General features: G+C 48.7%; 2 protein-coding genes across 2 annotated transcripts; both read left to right on the forward strand.

The window, feature by feature from the left end:
- The first annotated feature begins 3,793 nt into the window (after positions 1-3,793).
- LOC127019493 (putative P2Y purinoceptor 10) lies at positions 3,794-4,858 on the forward strand. The gene has a single exon (XM_050901548.1). It carries the CDS (start codon positions 3,794-3,796, stop codon positions 4,814-4,816), a length of 1,023 nt encoding a protein of 340 aa, XP_050757505.1. The 3' UTR covers positions 4,817-4,858.
- A 9,504-nt stretch (positions 4,859-14,362) lies between these two features.
- On the forward strand, positions 14,363-16,452 carry LOC127019491 (putative P2Y purinoceptor 10). Its single transcript, XM_050901545.1, has 2 exons — positions 14,363-14,446; positions 15,288-16,452. The coding sequence occupies exon 2, from the start codon at positions 15,338-15,340 to the stop codon at positions 16,448-16,450; it is 1,113 nt and encodes a 370-aa protein (XP_050757502.1). The 5' UTR covers positions 14,363-14,446; positions 15,288-15,337; the 3' UTR covers positions 16,451-16,452.
- Positions 16,453-16,871: the final 419 nt, after the last annotated feature.

A 16,871-nucleotide genomic window follows, 5' to 3' on the forward strand; every position in this document is an offset into this window, starting at 1 on the left:
CAGTAGTTAGATAACAGTGTAGTTATTTACTACCAATTTTTTTGAAATTTCATATTCTGAAAACAATGTTGCAATAGGAGCTGTCTCCCTGCAACATGTAAATAAGCGTCGATAAAATCTAACGGAGCTTTTCAGCCTTCTACCTTTGCTGTACACACATCAGGCAGCAAATGACTTTGCTTTCTTCGCAGCTTTGGAGACCTAATTTCACAGACATTCAGTGGTATCTCTGTGTGTCTGCTTTTGTGCACAGGTGGGAAGATAAGGGGACAGTGTGGGATTAAGTGTCAACCTGAACAAGAGAAGTGGGAGGAAGGGCAGAAATACAATCGTTTTGTAGTCCCCTGTGCATATGCCTGGGTGCGTTTTGTCTAAAGAGATGGTTTAATCTCATTATATTTTTATGACTTTGTAATGAAGTCATTCATTCTCAGAAAGTGCCCTGTTGTGATGAGCCAGCAGACATCACCCATGTATATATTAATTGTGTTAATACTTATGCACCGCCAGCCAGATCATCCTGCTCGGTCCACTTCATGGTAAATGGCCTGAGCCTGAGTTCACTGCATGCAAAGGAGAGGCTTTTTCTGACTCCACGGGCCATATGTCTCCTGTTCATCAGCCACGGTGTTACCCTTGCTCGGGGTGGCGGGGATGGGACATCACCTGCATTTCCACAGGTTGGGGTCTATAACCTTTTGGCTCCAAGGTTCAAAGCAGCTCCCTGGCCTCCATCAAAGTGCAGCTTTTCAGGACTCTTCTACCTGTAAATACCAGCAATATGAGGACTACTCCTGGGAGCATTTTTTTTTTCCTAATATCAGTTATTCAGCAACACAAGAGTTTTTCAATTTGGGATCACCCTAGAAGATAGCAACACAAACTCATGAGAACATAGTCACACCACCGCCTCTGCCTCCCGCCACTCAGGCAGCCCTAGTCCCTTGGGGGTTAGAAAAATACCTTAAAGAGGAGGGCAAAGAAATGAAATCTTGATTAACTCTGACACCTTGTGGACAATTAGCAGACAAAGATGAAGGCCGAGGGGGAACCTCTCCGTGCTGTGGGCTCCACCATGGTCTCAGGCATGCTGCAGCCCTCGCAGCCCAGCCCCGTGCTCGTCCGCATGCCTGGGCACAGTTTGCTGCAATCAGAAAGCGAAGGCTGAATTCTGGTGCACTCAGCATCACCCTCGTGTTACAGCAGACACATCCTGGACACGTTGGTTTACCCTAAACGGCTCCATTCAGAGGCCAGTTTGAGTCAGCAGCCTGAACTTGATTATTCTGTTTGCTGATGTTGCGGTCTGGTCCTTAGCTGTCACATGAAATGTAAATAAGGGCTAGCTGTATCTAGGGACCTCAATAAGCAAACTGACTGTTACGACACATTTGAACTGAAGAACACGTGTCCACTGGCCAGCATTTCAATATAAGCGCGTCCTTGAAATAGAACATTTTGCAAATGTACCTAATCCTCCATGGTTTCAATGGCCATCTAGCACTCGCGTTTTGGAGGAGCACCAGGCAGTCAGTCTAACCTTGACATCCAAGGGAAACCAGGCAGCTAGTAACTTTGAAAGTGGCTCTTTAATGGCTTCTTGGCAAAGTGGGAGGTCACCCGAAGGGACAGAAATTGGGTGTAGTGAGCAGTGCTCTTACCGCAGACAAGGGCAGCGGACAGCATGTCCAGCTAGAGCTGCAGACAAACCAGATGGAAAGGGATCACAAACATCCTGAGCACCAGAAATTCACAGCACTCTCAAGAAATGGGATGTAACCCCAATTTTCCGCTCTGAGAAGCAACGCCCTGAGTGAATACCCCAGTGCTCAGCTCCATGCCCTGTCCACTCCCTGTCTCAGTGTCCTGAGGAGCACCAGAAAGGAGAGCAGGAGGCCTCCAACGTTGCTTCTCAGACCAGTGGAGATAAGGCCATGGGCCAGATGCATCTCTCCCCCTTGCTTCCAGCGCCCTTTGAGCCTCTTCCCTCCTCATGGGCATGTTATGGCCTCATGATAGGAGCAAGTCTGTGGTGTCCTGGGATGGGGCAGCTGGGGACACCCCACCAGAGAGCAGAGCATCTCGCCCCAGAGCTGCCTTGGGGTGAGGGTTACTGGGAGCAGACTGGAGGGATTGCCCTGGAGGGACAAAACCAGCCTGGGAGGTGTGCTCTGAGGCACCTGGCCTCCAGGTACTCGTGCCATCTTGGTGAAGGAAGGGGAGCAGATAGAGGGTTTCTCGAGTGCGGCACTTCTTTGATGTTTGGTGCAACTGAAGGATGTAGCCCAGCTGCTAAAGCTGAGGGTGCTGCAGGAGATAAACACGCAGATCTTGCTTTTTGAAGACTGTGAGAAAATGAAAGACAAGTTTAAAAAGAAAAGCAAGAAAGTTGGCAGCAGCATGTGTTTGGGGAGCCTGCAGGAGCAGTGGTTAGGAGGCCCTGCTCACCATCAGCGTCAGCCAGAGCCACTGCACCCACGGTGAGGGTGGGCTGTGTCCCATGCTGGGACCTTGCCATGTCTGGGCGTTTCTGGGGCCTGAATTACAACCCTTCCATAGCAGCCTTGAACAGTGTCTGTATGAGCTGCCAAGTCCAAGTACTGCAACGACTAACAAGCTGAAAAAACAGCTATTATTTGTGTTCTTTGTCACTTGAGAGCTCTAAACTCTACTTTTTTTTTTGTAACATGAAGGAAAAAAACATTAGTAACAGGGTAGGAGTTACTAATATCTACCTACAGAGGCACTTTTTCTGGCAAATGCCCCTTGCCAGTGGTGCAGGAAATGAGTCAGAAGGAATGAATCAGTGTCTGCAGTGCCACATGAAATAGGAAGCTGATATTCAATTTTAACCATTATATTAAACACAGGAGGGAATCACTGCAATGAGAATTATAACCCTACAGTGAAATACCCGATAAAACCAAACTCCTGCCTGTGTTGCCTTCCTGAAGGCAAGTCCCAGTTACAAAAGCCAACAAAAGAAAGATGGCCCAACAGTTCAACATGTGACATTTTGCCATCCCTACTTCTCTGAATCAGAGCGCCAGAAATTGGAAGTATCTAAAAATAAAATTATCTGATGGAAAAAATTGTTAAACTGAGGCTGCGGGGATGATGAGAAATGGAAGCTGGTGATCTGATTGGGTCTCTGCTTGTTACATGAGCTTAAATACACGGCAGCACTGGCTGCATTTACAACAGTCAAACTTTTCAAGCCCGCTCCCTGCTACCCTTTTCCACATGGCCTGTCCCCGTCATGCTGGAGAAGGTGGGTCCATGAGGTTCACTGATGGGTTCAGGAGACATGCCACCCGCTCAATGCCTAACGTACAACTTAACGGCAGGTATGATTCAGTGGTTGGCACCCACATTTTGATCATTGGGCCATGTGGTTGCTCACATGCAGAAGCTGGGCTATGGAACACCTTTCTTCCATGTATTCCTCCCCTGCTACCCAGAGACCAAACCACAAATGACCTTGAGGTGCCAAAAGGATAGGCAGCTTCTCCTGTTCCTCTATTAGCAGTATGGCACAGCTTCACCCGTGCTTATGGCACTCGGGCGGCCCAGCAAGGAGACTGACACAACAGGAGCGGTCTCCCACCTCTGCATGAACAGTGGGAGACCTCTGAAAGGGCAGCTTTGAAGAAGATAGCAGGATGTTTTATACAGAAGACATTGCCAAACCTTTACTTTGTACTGAATAGTCAAATAGGAAATGCAAATATGAATATCGACAACTCTTGCAGTGCCTTTGCCTTTATGGCTCCTGTTTTTGTTCTCCACAGGAATGACCCACCTGCCCTATACCACGACAGATGTTTCCAGCAGCCCAGTCATGACGCAGAGCAACCAGACCTGCTCCAGTCACAATATAACATTCAAAAACAGCCTGTATGCAACCACGTACACCATCATATTCATCCCCGGCCTCCTGGCAAACAGCGCTGCCCTGTGGGTCTTGTGCCGCTTCATCAGCAAGAAGAACAAAGCCGTCATTTTCATGATCAACCTGGCCGTGGCCGACCTGGCTCACGTCCTCTCGCTGCCACTGCGAATATACTATTATATTAACTCCACGTGGCCTTTTGGGAGATTCCTTTGCTTACTGTGTTTCTACCTGAAGTACCTCAACATGTACGCCAGCATTTGTTTCCTCACCTGCATCAGCATTCAGAGGTATTTCTTCCTGTATCAGCCATTCAAAGCCAAGGACTGGAAGCGGCGGTACGATGCAGCCATCAGCGCTGCCGTCTGGCTCTTTGTTGGGGTGGCGTGCTTGCCGTTCCCTATCATGCGCAGCTACGGACTGGCCAAAAACACGAATACCTGCTTTGCAGACCTTCAAGTCAGGCAGATCGACAGCAAGGTGGCCACCGTGCTGATGACAGGCACGGCGGAGCTCTTTGGGTTCATCGGCCCGCTCATCATTATTTTGTTCTGTACTTGGAAAACAAAAGACTCTCTTCGGGGCTTCCAGATACCGCTGGAAAACAGCAGCGAGAGGCGGAAGGCTTTAAGGATGGTTTCCATGTGTGCCATTGTGTTCTGCGTGTGTTTTGCACCATACCACATCAACTTCTTTTTCTACATGTTGGTGAAAGAAAATGTCATTACAGACTGCTTCCTGAGTACCATCACGCTCTACGCCCAACCCTTTTGCTTGAGTCTTGCGAGTCTGGACTGCTGTTTGGATCCGATCCTGTATTTCTTCATGACTTCAGAGTTTCAGGACCAGATATCAAGGCACAGCAGCATGGTCATCAGGAGTCGGCTCATGAGCAAAGAGAGTGCCTCATCAATTAAGGAATGACAAGAAAGCCAGCTTAAAAGAACGAAGATATTTCATATGAAAACTGGGACTGTTCTGTGATACTCGGTTACCAACTCCGTTGTGGAAAATCCTGCAAGTTTATTCCAGGGAGTTTTGTGGCAGTGGAAATCTTTCGATATATAGAAGATGAAATTCTGTTTAAGACCGATGTGTTGGAAGCTGATGAGCGACCCAACTGGCATGACTACACGTACCGCTGTGCCACTGATGCCTGACCTAGCTGGACTAGAAAATATACAGGAAGGAGTCACAAAGCTTGTTGCTAGGAAATGGTGGAAACGTCCCAGGAGCTTTTCTTCTTTTTTCCCAACTCCATGGCTCTACAATCAAGCCAAAGACAATCCCATATCCATACACTGACGTCCGCTGAAGTGTCCTCTCTGCTAAAAACACACAACGCATACAAGAACCTGAAAACGGCCAGTAATAATAAGCGGCAGTTTTGGTCTCCGCGCTCAGGGCTGCAGACGCGTGAAGGTTGGCAGCTTGCTTCAGCACAGCAGCCCCAGCTTGCCGCTGCCCGCTCCTGGCTTTGAGTGCATCCCACTGGTCACCACACTCACCTCTGCTTCGCCTTTCCCGCACTCCCGTTCTCATTCGTTATTTCCTCCTCACCCAGCTCTAAGTTTGCTCCTTAATTGCTGACACATCCCGTGACTTGCACCTACAGCTGGTGCAAGACCCCCTGCAAAACAAATTCTCCCAACTGCTCCTCAAACACTCCAGAGAGTGGGACGTTCCCTTGCTCCAAGTGACTTTCTTCCCCTCCGAGCTGCCTCCGTTGGCACGGGGGGCATCAGCACGTGGCCTTTGCCTTTGGACCCCGAGGGGCAGGACCACCGGGAGCGTGCCGCAGGCTGGGCACAGCCGGACTCGGTCTTGGTGCTGGTGGATTTGACGATGCTGGTGGTACCGCTCATGTCCTCGCTCTCTTCTGCGTGTGGCCGCTTAGGCCCAGAGGTACCTGCAATGGATCTGCCCCACGAAACCTCGGCTCAACGGGTTCAATTGATACATCTTTTAAAAAAAAGAGAGGTGTCCTTGCCAAGGCGATTTCACTAATAGAGCATAGGCTAATTTCTTAAGTAAATTATTCATCGTGATTTTTTCCACCAGCTCCTCTTGTGATCTTAATGTTTACATTTTTATAATCGGCTATGAAGATATGAAAAGCAGTGACAAGAAAGGCTGCCATTTACCCCTTATTTTAAATTAGTGACAGCTCTTTGGCCAGGTTCACCCACTTTATGTAACTTTGTTTTGGCTGAACGCAGGCACTGATTTATTGCCTTCGAAAACCTGTGTTTTTTCAAAAGGAATGTGTACAATTCTCAGTAAGCACCAGTGCCAGCATCTTACATGTTGCTACAAAAATAGACGAAATACCAGAAACACTTGCTAAGTATATTTTAAATCTAACTACTCAATTCCACTTAATTACATTTTCACTCAGCCAAAATTTTTCTGTATATTATGTTTTCCCACTTGACTGTTTTACGATAAAATGGGAAAAAGCAAACAATAGCCAGGTTTCAATAACCATTACACTGGAGTTCCTTTAAAAGGCGGTGAAGATATACTGGTTAAATACAATAAGGTCTTGTAGTTCTCCCATTTATGAGAAGATGATTACGGGCTACCATACGATGAAGTTAATCTTACATGTAGATAGGTGAAAATACCAAAATAGGCCTATCTGAAGGAAGTAACTGTCACAGAGAGTATTACTGCAGGCTTCTCTAGTTTTCTGGTGAGAAAGCTGCAGAGGAGGCAAACAGTCCATCTCCCACTGAAGTCAATGGAAATGTTTTCTCCCATTTAACCAGCAGCTCGTTATGCCAATGATACACATACATGTTTACACACTGCAAGTAGTCCCTTTAAAAATGTGAGCAGAGGTTGATGCTCAGGTACACAGTTAAGCATGCATAATGACATTTTTGTCAATTTAGCTGTTTTCTCATAAGCTAGACACTGTATAATATTGTCAGTGAACGAGACTTTAGTTTCAGTGGTTGTTTTGAGGATTTTTATGGACCTTGATCAGCTAGTATGTGACTGGGAGCTGTTTAACTGTGATTTCTTTCTCATACAATTCTCCATTTATCAGGTGAAAACAAGTTGAAGGCACTGTTATAGCAATTATGTAGCTTGTCCTACATTTTTCTTTCCAAAAAATGATGCTTAAAAAAATAAATGCATTTTTGCAAACAAACTGCGTTTTATAGTTATCACTTATACCTAGAAAACTGAATGGGATCAGCTCCTCCTTGAATCAAAGAGTTCAAGTGATGGAGTGCATCGACTTTTATTATTCTTAAACAGATTGCTTGCTTGTCTACAGAAAGGTTTTCACCCCACTCTAATATGACTGGTGCTTATTTTTTTTTAATCTACAACACTTACACTGGATTTAGAGGTATTTTGGGGAGAGAAAGGTCCTCCGTGGGAATAGCTGCGCTGGGGGTGGTGTGTGACTGGGTGAGGAGTGACTGCTATCGCCCTTAAATGCAGGCAGGACTGCAGAAACCATCTCTCTCTATCTTATCCAACAATCGTTTTGCAGATCCAAATCGATACGGCTTAAAAAAAAGCACTCACACAATTTACAACAAGATTGGTAAAGCAGAAATTGGTAACTATAGTCCCCTACGTACTGAAAGTTATAATGCGGACCCGGCAGGGGAATACCTGCTCCAGCATCTGAAAGTCGGAAGAGTGATGGTGGCTCTCCCACTCTTAACCTTAACAACAAACGTGGTGGCTCCAGGAGGGATAACATTCCCCATCACCACGATGGCATCCCCAGGCACCTCAGCTGCTCACGCTCTCCCTGCCTCTCTCACCCTCTGAACCCCCTTAGACCCCCCCAAACCATCTCTTTTAGATACTGCAGCCCCAGCCTGTGAGGAGAAGTCACACGCTCAACACTTTCAGCCTTTCAAGTCAAATCACTTTGATGTGCAGGAGGTTAGATGACTTGGTCTAATGGTCTCTTCTGGTGTGTGGGAAAGCGTACTGGTTTTGGCTGGGATAGAGTTAAATTGGCTCTGTGGTGCTTAGTTGCCAGATGGGGTTAAACCACGACAGAAAGTTAGCCAAGATGGTCATGATGGTGAGCTAGCCTAGAGAGCAACAATTCAAAGTAAAAAGAGATCAAGGAAAACTTGTAATTTTCTGAAAGCACGTAGAAAGTCCAAGACTGTCAGTTTGGCCTACACAAACCCATATGTGAACCTCAAAGCCTTAAGTTCAAGTCCTCCAAAACCTCAGCAGTGTGTCTCAGGAGAAGAACAGATGAGTCCAGCATTACTGCCGAGGAGAACAGTATTTCGGCTCCGTTCGTGGCTGGGAGGTGCTGGATCCGACACAAGACCTGGGGCTGCAGGTGCTGGCTTTGCCTGCCAGCGCTCTCACACTTTCAAAGGCACAATGTGCCCAGCTCCGGTTCCTGTAATTCACCCTGTTTCCTGTGACCATAAAACATGTTTATTATCCTGACAAGAGGAAACATAATTTCATGATGTTGCTCCTGGATTATCTCTTGTGCTGGTCCCACTGCCCAGACTCACAAGCTATAAAAAGATGACATCTTCACCCTTCTTGGGCAGACACACACACAAAAAAGTCTTTCAACAGAGATGCCACAGAAAGGCAGAAGTCAACCAAGTCAAGAGGCCGGGTACAGCTGTGCAGGTTAGCGAAGGATGGATCTGAAGGGCTCCACTGGCACCTGGTGCTGGAGCAACCCTGCGTCAAGCCTCATCCCAAAGGGAACTGCTCAGGGTGGAAACACAGCGAGGTCTCCAAGCCACCCGCACCGACGGCAGTGCGTATCCCCCGACGGCACGGCCCTGGGCAAAACCACGGCATGACATATTCGCGTCCTCTAGCACATGATCCATTCACCTGTTACCAAAAGAAAATGTGTTTCTTTGCAGTGCCAGCAAGTGGCCGTCCCATCTTAACTGGTATCAGATGTCTGGTAATTCCTCTCCTGCTTGAGAAAGGGCCCTCCCGTGCTTGACAGCAAACATATTTGGAAAGAAACCCCATGGGATTTAACGCCTTTCTGCAGCGTCAGGTTCTAAGCTGCAGGATCTCGCAAGTACCTCAGCTTCATTTTCTTTCCTTAAATGAAATTACCAGCTCTCTACGCAGAGAAAAAAACAAAAATACTGTAAGTGCAGGATAACAGCTCAACAACTAGGAGCCAGCTCAAAAATATGAAACCCCTTCATTGCATTTAAAAGATTTCAGGGCTATGACTGGTGCATTTTGACCAAAAATGCTGTGTCTGCAGATTACCCAAGGGCTTAGCCCGAAAAGGTAGGGAGCGACCGACAATTATTTGCTGTAAAAATAAATCAAAACTTCCTAAAAATGGTGCCCCGTAGAGACGACTGTGCAGTGGCAAGAGGGATTATGTGCTGCAGGGCACCAGGGACTCCCCCGGCCCCACGGGCCATGTGCCGACAGCTCCGGTCAAGCCGTAGCAATTCTCTGCACAAGGGTGAGTCGCTTTGTGTGAATAAGACCTTCTCCTCCTGAATGGCCCACTGTTTTTCATACATCCTTCAGGTGCATCCTGTCAGATATTTCTAAATGCTGAGCGCTTAAAGAGATGCTGATTACATGCATTTGGCCTTCTGCCCACAGGATACCAGGCTAAAGGCGAAGACAACCTTTATCTGGAGGCCTTAGATAAAGTCTCACAGTTATTTAAAAACTCCTTTGTGTCTTCTGCCTTTGAAAGTATAACATTGCATAACGTAAAATGCATGCTTAGTAGCGGTAATGAGCCAGAAGAGCAGAAATGCTGAGCAAAAATATGCGTGCAGTTGAAAGAAGAACGGAGAGGTTGATTAGTGTATGTTGAAGGACGAGGCTTGAGGCTTGTCAGTCCATCAGCCTTTCATGACCAGGAAGGTTGTGATCTTCTGCAAAAGTACTCCAAAAAGCCGATGAGCAGAGGAAGGACTCGATGTGGTTACGAACCCCGAGGTGCGAGTCTGACCCTCGCTATGGTCTGACATCCACTGACCTCTGCTTCCCCAGCAGCCCTGCTGTAAACATGTACCTAAAAATAGGGCTCAGAGATGGCTGGATACGGCGCTGGATGTGTGCTTTGGACACAGAAGTAGGATGTCCTAGGCAGGATATCCTGATAAAACAGCCACTTCACTTTGGGATAAACCTTTAACCTCTGGAGAAGGATGGGGCACAGTGCCAGCCTCTCTTCTGCAAATCTGTCAACGTTTTGCAAATACGCGAGCACTGTTCTTTCTTCCAAGGATCAGCATCAGCTGCCGAAAAAGATGCACAAGGAGAAAACCTGGAATGATAAGCAGCTCTTGCATCTTCCAAATCACTTTGCTGCCAGCTGAGATGAGAAGCACAGGGCTTCACAGGTACTTATTTGCCAGCAGGCTACATTTACGTGAAGGATAAGCAAGCAGTAATGAAGAAGCCCATAGATATGTCTATAAAGGGTGGTATACAAACTGTATATAAACTGATCTTGCATTTGCCTTCATGAGGATGTTGACCAATAGATTTAAGTAACTGCATCGCCACTGGCCACAGGACACTTCAGGTCAAGGATTCTCTTCTCCATTCTCTACACTACAGTCATGAAGCACCACTTCACGGCACGGGAGCGCGCTCGGGTCCCCGTGGTCAGCATCGCTGCCAGCACGGAGAAACCCCGGCAATTGTGCAGCCGGCAGAGCCGGTGGGCTCAGATGCTGTGGGGAAAGGTGCGTGCTTGATCCCAGACCCTGAGCTGGTGACTTATTCTACAATTAAAGGTTATAACAACTTCCTTCTTTCATTTCTCTTCCACAGTTATGTTTCTGTTAATTTTGCCGGGTCACAGGACCAATTACAGAAAATAGATGAATAGAGCAAGAATAGTTCTATTTATACATTACCTACAGTAGAAAAGGGAAAGATGCCAACAGCCATATTATCTTCGCAAGCCCTGGGCCGTAAGATGTGACACTGTATATCAAGTAAAACTGTTCGGCTGGAAATGAGGCAGCTCATAATAAGTTACGCTACAATATATGCCCGGCAGTTTTCAGCAATTCAGAAAGAAGAAGGTCATGCTTAGCAGGCAGTAAAAGAACTAAAACCTATCTATATATGCATATATATAGGAAAGGAATTAAAGGAGGCAAAAAGAAAAAAAAAGAAATTGGGAATGATGCACATTATGGTTTTTTTTAAACAATAGTATTTTGGGAAAATCTCCACCTTAAACCATCATATTATTTCAGAAATGAAGTCCAAACCTTTAGCTTTAGCCTATAGCCTTGGTAGTCTGAGGCTAACCAAGCTTCCAAGAAAATGAAAGAAAATTACTACCTTCCAGTAACTTACACTGGCACAGTTTTCAGTTTTCCTTTAGCAAGCACTTATTGGAAGATTTTTGCTTCTCTATTTTATAGTTTTTAGCAAGCAAATGGCAAGTGACTGTGGATAAAAGCAGCAGCAGCTCAACCAAAGGACACTGTCACCTAACACAACTTCTGTGCAAAAAGAAGGAAAGAAATCCACGTCCGAGGTCTCTGTCGCACGGCAGTTGGCTCAGACGACGTCATTGCCTTCCCAGTTGTTTTAACGTCATTAGCTGTACACGTTTTGTATGGTGAAGAGAAACAAAATACAGGATTTCCTGTTCTGCAGCCACTGTACTGGGCTGCAGATGCCGGCAGGATTCCAGTGCTCCGAAAACATGTGGAAGTTTAACGAGGAGTCGCTGGGGCTGGGATTGCTGCGAAAATCGGTAGGAAATAAAAGCAGAAAGCTCGCTCCTCCCGCTCTCTAGCATGGATGCCACCCCCCTGAAGGATGGGAGTCACGGGAAGGTAAGCCTGATTTCTGCTGCATGTTTTCTTCTGTAGATGGAAGCTATCGCAGTTTTGAGCGACGTTATCACCTTTTTTTTTTTTTTAGTTCTTCAAGAGATCTTATCAGGCAGAAGCTGGTGCAACATCCTCAGCAGTTTCTGACTGTGCCCACGTATTTCTGTCTCGCTCAGCTCTGAGGGGTGGGTGAGTGGAGCTCGGTGCATCCGAGCAGGCTGCTGTGTGCGGCAGTACGCGGGGAAAGCCTGTTTTACCCAAAATACTTCAATTTTGTCGTTATTGACAGAAGCTGCCATAACTGACCGGCTCTGTTTATACCTTTCCTATTAGCGCCTAGATTAAACAACCGAAATTATTGCTTACAACGCAAGAGCCAGAAAGCCTCCACTGCTTCAAATCAGGAGCTTATTTCAAGCCAAAAGTGGATTTCTCCCCCCCCCCCCCGATTGTTTTTCCCTCCAGCATCCCGGGATTGAGCAGGGAGGCAGCTCTGCCCCGGTCCCCCAGCTCCGGGGCTCACGAAGCCGGGGGCTCTCCCCAGCCACGCCTGGAGCGCAGCTTTAGCCCGGTTTGTCCAACTAGCCCATGGAAAAGATGAGGGCGAGTTTGCCAGTGAATCTGGGAGTAGTAAATGCAATACCGCAGCAATGTAGGGCTGGGTGGGGCGCAGGGTGATTCAGAGTAGCCAGGCGATTTCCAATAATGACAGCAACATACGCCTCCAGGAACAGATACTGCTAACACACTCAGAAAAAGAAACACGAGTGTTTTAATAGCTGCCTTGACCTCCTAATTAATCGTAAAGCTACTTGATGTTTAATGAATTGCAGTGCTACAGCCACAACCAGTGGTCTTGCTCCTCTGGCAGTGATACTGGTCTCCCCTCTGTAATTTCAGCACGCAGCTGGATAAAACTCAGCTTTGCTACTTAAAAAAAAAAAAAGAGCTCCCCCCCGCCCTGCCCCGCTCCCGCCCGTGTGTAAATCCGTGCGTGGATGAAATAGGAAAACAATCAAGGAATGGCAGGGAGTATTTTGTACAAGCTTTGTAAAGTCGCTGAACAAAACCCCTGCCAAAGCCCACGGGAGCATCTCTGCCCCGCCACCAGCATCACCAACGGCAAAACACAGGCGGAGCTGGAGGGGCTTGGGGCAAGGCGCAGGCGGGAGGGAAGGCGATAACTGAAAAACAATAATAAATAAAAAAATCCACCCTTTCAGGAAGCATTGTAGTGAATGAGCACTGGCCTGAACCCAGACCAGCGGTGGCTCAGTGGGGAGCTGCCTGCTGCTTTCTTGCCAGATGCCCTGACAAGCGCTGTCACCTAAGAGCTGGAGTGACACCCGGCCCTCCCGCTGAGAAGCAGGCACTCCTGCGCTCCCAGGGAAAGCCAAAAAATGGAGAAAACCGGCAAGGAGGCTCCCCACGGTCACGCCTGCAGGCACAAGGTTTAGGATTTGGGCTGAGACGCACGGCAGGGAGGAGATGGTGGGACAGGGACACCGGGCACTCTATAATCCTTTTCACAAGCCCAGACCAGCAAGTGCCACCTCTGTTGCTGAAAGGCTGTGACAAGAGCTGGGAATAGCTGCATTCCCCACGCTCCCTGGCAGTTTTCCCTCCCTGTTCTCTGCAGGGATGTGAAGACAAAGTGTCCTGCCACCACTTTTCCCGGGTTAAACAGACCTGGCACAAAGGGCACTGGCTGAAAGCAGGGCCAGCACTGAGCACGAGCCCCTTGTGGGTTTTCCGGCAGGTGAGGAGCACGTGGGGACGCTGCAGGGACCAAGGGGTTTTGTTTCCCTCTGTCCCCTCATGACAGATGTCCCTGCTCCCCTGCCTTGTCCCGGCTCGAGGGAGAAATCGGAACCCCCTGACCTGGGGCTGCCGGCTCAAGCGCAGTCAGCAGCCAAAAGGTGCACTAGCCCAGCAGCCTGCCTGCGACCCGGGTTTTGCTTCAGCCTTGCTTTTTTGCAGACAAACCCTGGAGAAATAAGCAAACGGGAGAAGACAGTTTGGCAAGGGGTCAGTTGAGAAAGCAGTGCGTAAGCACCTCACGCACAGAAACGGGGGTAGATGCACCGGCCCTTCTCGCATCAGAGGTGTGGGCAGCCAGCCGAGAGGCTGCTGGCTGTATTTTATATATATGTGCATATAAATATATAACCTTCGTCCTGAAACTGAAAACGTGGCAACCCCTCTGAAGAGCTGCCTAGGTGAGGAGGAGCAGGGTAGAGGAGCCTTCACCCTGCTCCTCAAAGCAATGATGGACTCTACGCAGAAGCCCGGTCCCTGCTGCGGGCGATTAGTTTTTTAGAAATCCGTCCCTGTGGCAAACGCCAGGCTCAGGGCTGTGGGAAACAGCACTGCTGGCTGCTTTTTAATTAAATACTGCTGTTGAGGGGCTCGGTGGCAATGGCAAGAGGTGCTCAGGGCTCTGCCAGATGAGGCTCTGGTCTCCTGGAAGGGAAGGGCAGGCTGCCCGACACCTTGCAGGCAGCTACAGGCTCCGTTTCCAAGGGGAAAATTGCACTGTTTTGTTGCAGATGATGCTACAGGCCCTCGGTTTGTAACCTGCTGCTGCTGAATCGCCTTCTCCCGAAAGAGCAGACCGTTTCCCCACGGGCTCTGCTCACGACTGGCAAAATCCATCACCTCTCCGGAGAGCTGCACGAGTACCTGCGAACTCCCCGTGACCCACTAAGAGTCTCAGCGCTGGCTGGATGAGGTGAAATGGGTAAGTGGATGAAAAGAATTTCTACTCTAACTAAAAGACAGATGTATTTATCTTCCTTCATGTCCTGAACTGTTGCTGGAGGATAATTTCTGTTGCTACAACACAATGGCTGCACAATGTGCCGTGAGTGCCGGAATTGAGTTAGCAGAACCGGCAGAGCAACTGGCATGTGTTCGGCCAGCTATTAGCTTATAAATCCAGCCTTAAATCTGGAGCCAGATCTCTGATAGATCTGTCTGCACCTCTCCCACCGGCCTCTGCTCCGGTCAGCTGCCTGCCAGCACCATCGTTTGCTGATGCTAGTTATTGCCCTCGCTGCCGATTCGCATCGATCTCTGCGTGGATCTGAAAAGACGGTGTCTAGATCCATTTAAAGTCCCTCTTTATTTACAGTCCCACCAAAACTGCTTGTAGACATATCAGAGAGCACCAATTTGACAGGAGTTTGACAGAAAACTATATGCAACAAAAGTGGTCCTGAAAAACCCTGGTCAGCTGAAGGAGCTCTCTGGCATTAGCAATAAAGAGATTAATGCTACAGAGCTCAATTGCAATGTCACTGTCATTGTGGCATCGCCTTAGGGGGTGGCAGGGTACGAAATCCTGCAGAGCACATCTGAAAGGAGCCGCATGGAAGATGCCCGGGATCGCTGCCTGTAAGCAGGGTCTGGCTCTGCAGCCCTCCCAACACACCCCCCCCCGTCTTGCACATACGCCTGTGCACACACACTGTACACATACCTACACACAACTTAATCTTCTGTACTGAAGTCCATTTACTCCATGCGGGGAAATACTGGAGAGTTTTTGGCTTTACAGCATCTGTTTTCACTCCCTACAGAAACCCTCCACCCGCCTTAATCGCCCCACGAGTGAAGAGAGTCAGCCGAGATGGAGAGCAATGCCTCCTCCGGGAACTGTACCGATCCCCAGATGTCCTTCCAGTCCACCCTGTACGCAACCACGTACACCATCATATTCATCCCCGGCCTCCTGGCAAACAGCGCTGCCCTGTGGGTCTTGTGCCGCTTCATCAGCAAGAAGAGCAAAGCCGTCATTTTCATGATCAACCTGGCCGTGGCCGACCTGGCTCACGTCCTCTCGCTGCCCTTACGGATGTATTACTACATAAACCACACGTGGCCATTTGGAAGTTTTCTTTGCCAGGTGTGCTTCTACCTGAAGTATCTCAACATGTACGCCAGCATTTGCTTCCTCACCTGCATCAGCATCCAGCGGTACCTCTTCCTCCTCCATCCCTTCAAAGCCAAGGACTGGAAGCGGCGGTACGACGCAGCCATCAGCGCTGCCGTCTGGCTCTTCGTCGGGGCGGCGTGCTTGCCTCTGCTCGTAGTGAGGAGCCCGGCCTTGTCCAACAGCACAAACACGTGCTTCTCGGACCTGGGGGTGAAGCAGCTGAGCCCGGGAGCCTCCATCGCACTGATGACGGTGGCGGAGCTGTTTGGGTTTGTCATCCCCTTCGGCACCATTGCCTGCTGCACGTGGAAGATGTGGCAATCCCTGCGGGAGTGTCCAACGCAGCTGCAAAACACCAGCGAGAAGCAGAAGGCTTTGCGCATGGTCTTGATGTGCGCGGCCGTCTTCTTCATCTGCTTCACCCCCTACCACATCAACTTCCCTTTCTTCATGATGGTGATAGAGAACATCATCCAGGACTGTGCCTTTCACAGGAGCACGCTCCGCTTCCACCCCATCTCCCTCTGCCTGGCGAGCCTCAACTGCTGCCTGGATCCGGTCCTCTACTACTTCATGACCTCCGAGTTCCAGGACCAGCTGCTGCACCACAGCTGCGCTGCCCTGCGAGCCCGGTTCACGCGCTGCGGGAGCAGCCTCTCCATCGCCGAAACCGGCCACGACATCCGTATGAAGAGAAATCTTCCACGCTTTAAGTTTTGGTCCCTTCCCAAGTTCTTTGGCCGAATAAACAGCATGGAAACCGCCCCCATGCCGCCTGACGAGCTTCTGCTGGAGTCCATCTCTTGAAACATAAGCCATTTCTGTCTGCGTAGGTGCTTCTCATAGCTTGAGTGAAGATTGCGTTAGGTCTCCAAATACATCTTGAATTAACCTTGTATGCAACAGACGCCAGGATCTGACCTAGACAGACATTTTGATGCAAAAAGACTCGCTGGTTGCGTTGTTGCTGCTGGGGACTGTTTGCCTTACAGCGTTCTCCATCATGATATTGTTAAAATACCTGAAACAGCCGTCACTGATGCCAGTACTTCTCCTGTGCTGAACTGCAGCCGGGTTCAGGTCCCTCTCATTTCTGTTGTTTCAGTGCTTCTACATATTTGTCATTTTTGAAAATCCTTCTGAATCCCGAGTTGTAAGTGGGCAGCTCAGCCTCAGCGCAGCTCGGGGAGGTAGCACCGGGGGAGTTTCAGCCCCGACCACAGCTACC

This window comes from Gymnogyps californianus, chromosome 9 (genome assembly GCF_018139145.2).
Source record: "Gymnogyps californianus isolate 813 chromosome 9, ASM1813914v2, whole genome shotgun sequence".
Taxonomy (NCBI): Eukaryota; Metazoa; Chordata; class Aves; order Accipitriformes; family Cathartidae; genus Gymnogyps; species Gymnogyps californianus.

Bases quoted from the DNA above. Each gene is read 5' to 3' on its own strand.
- LOC127019493 (XM_050901548.1), top strand. From the start codon at position 3,794: ATGACCCACCTGCCCTATACCACGACAGATGTTTCCAGCAGCCCAGTC.
- LOC127019491 (XM_050901545.1), top strand. From the start codon at position 15,338: ATGGAGAGCAATGCCTCCTCCGGGAACTGTACCGATCCCCAGATGTCC.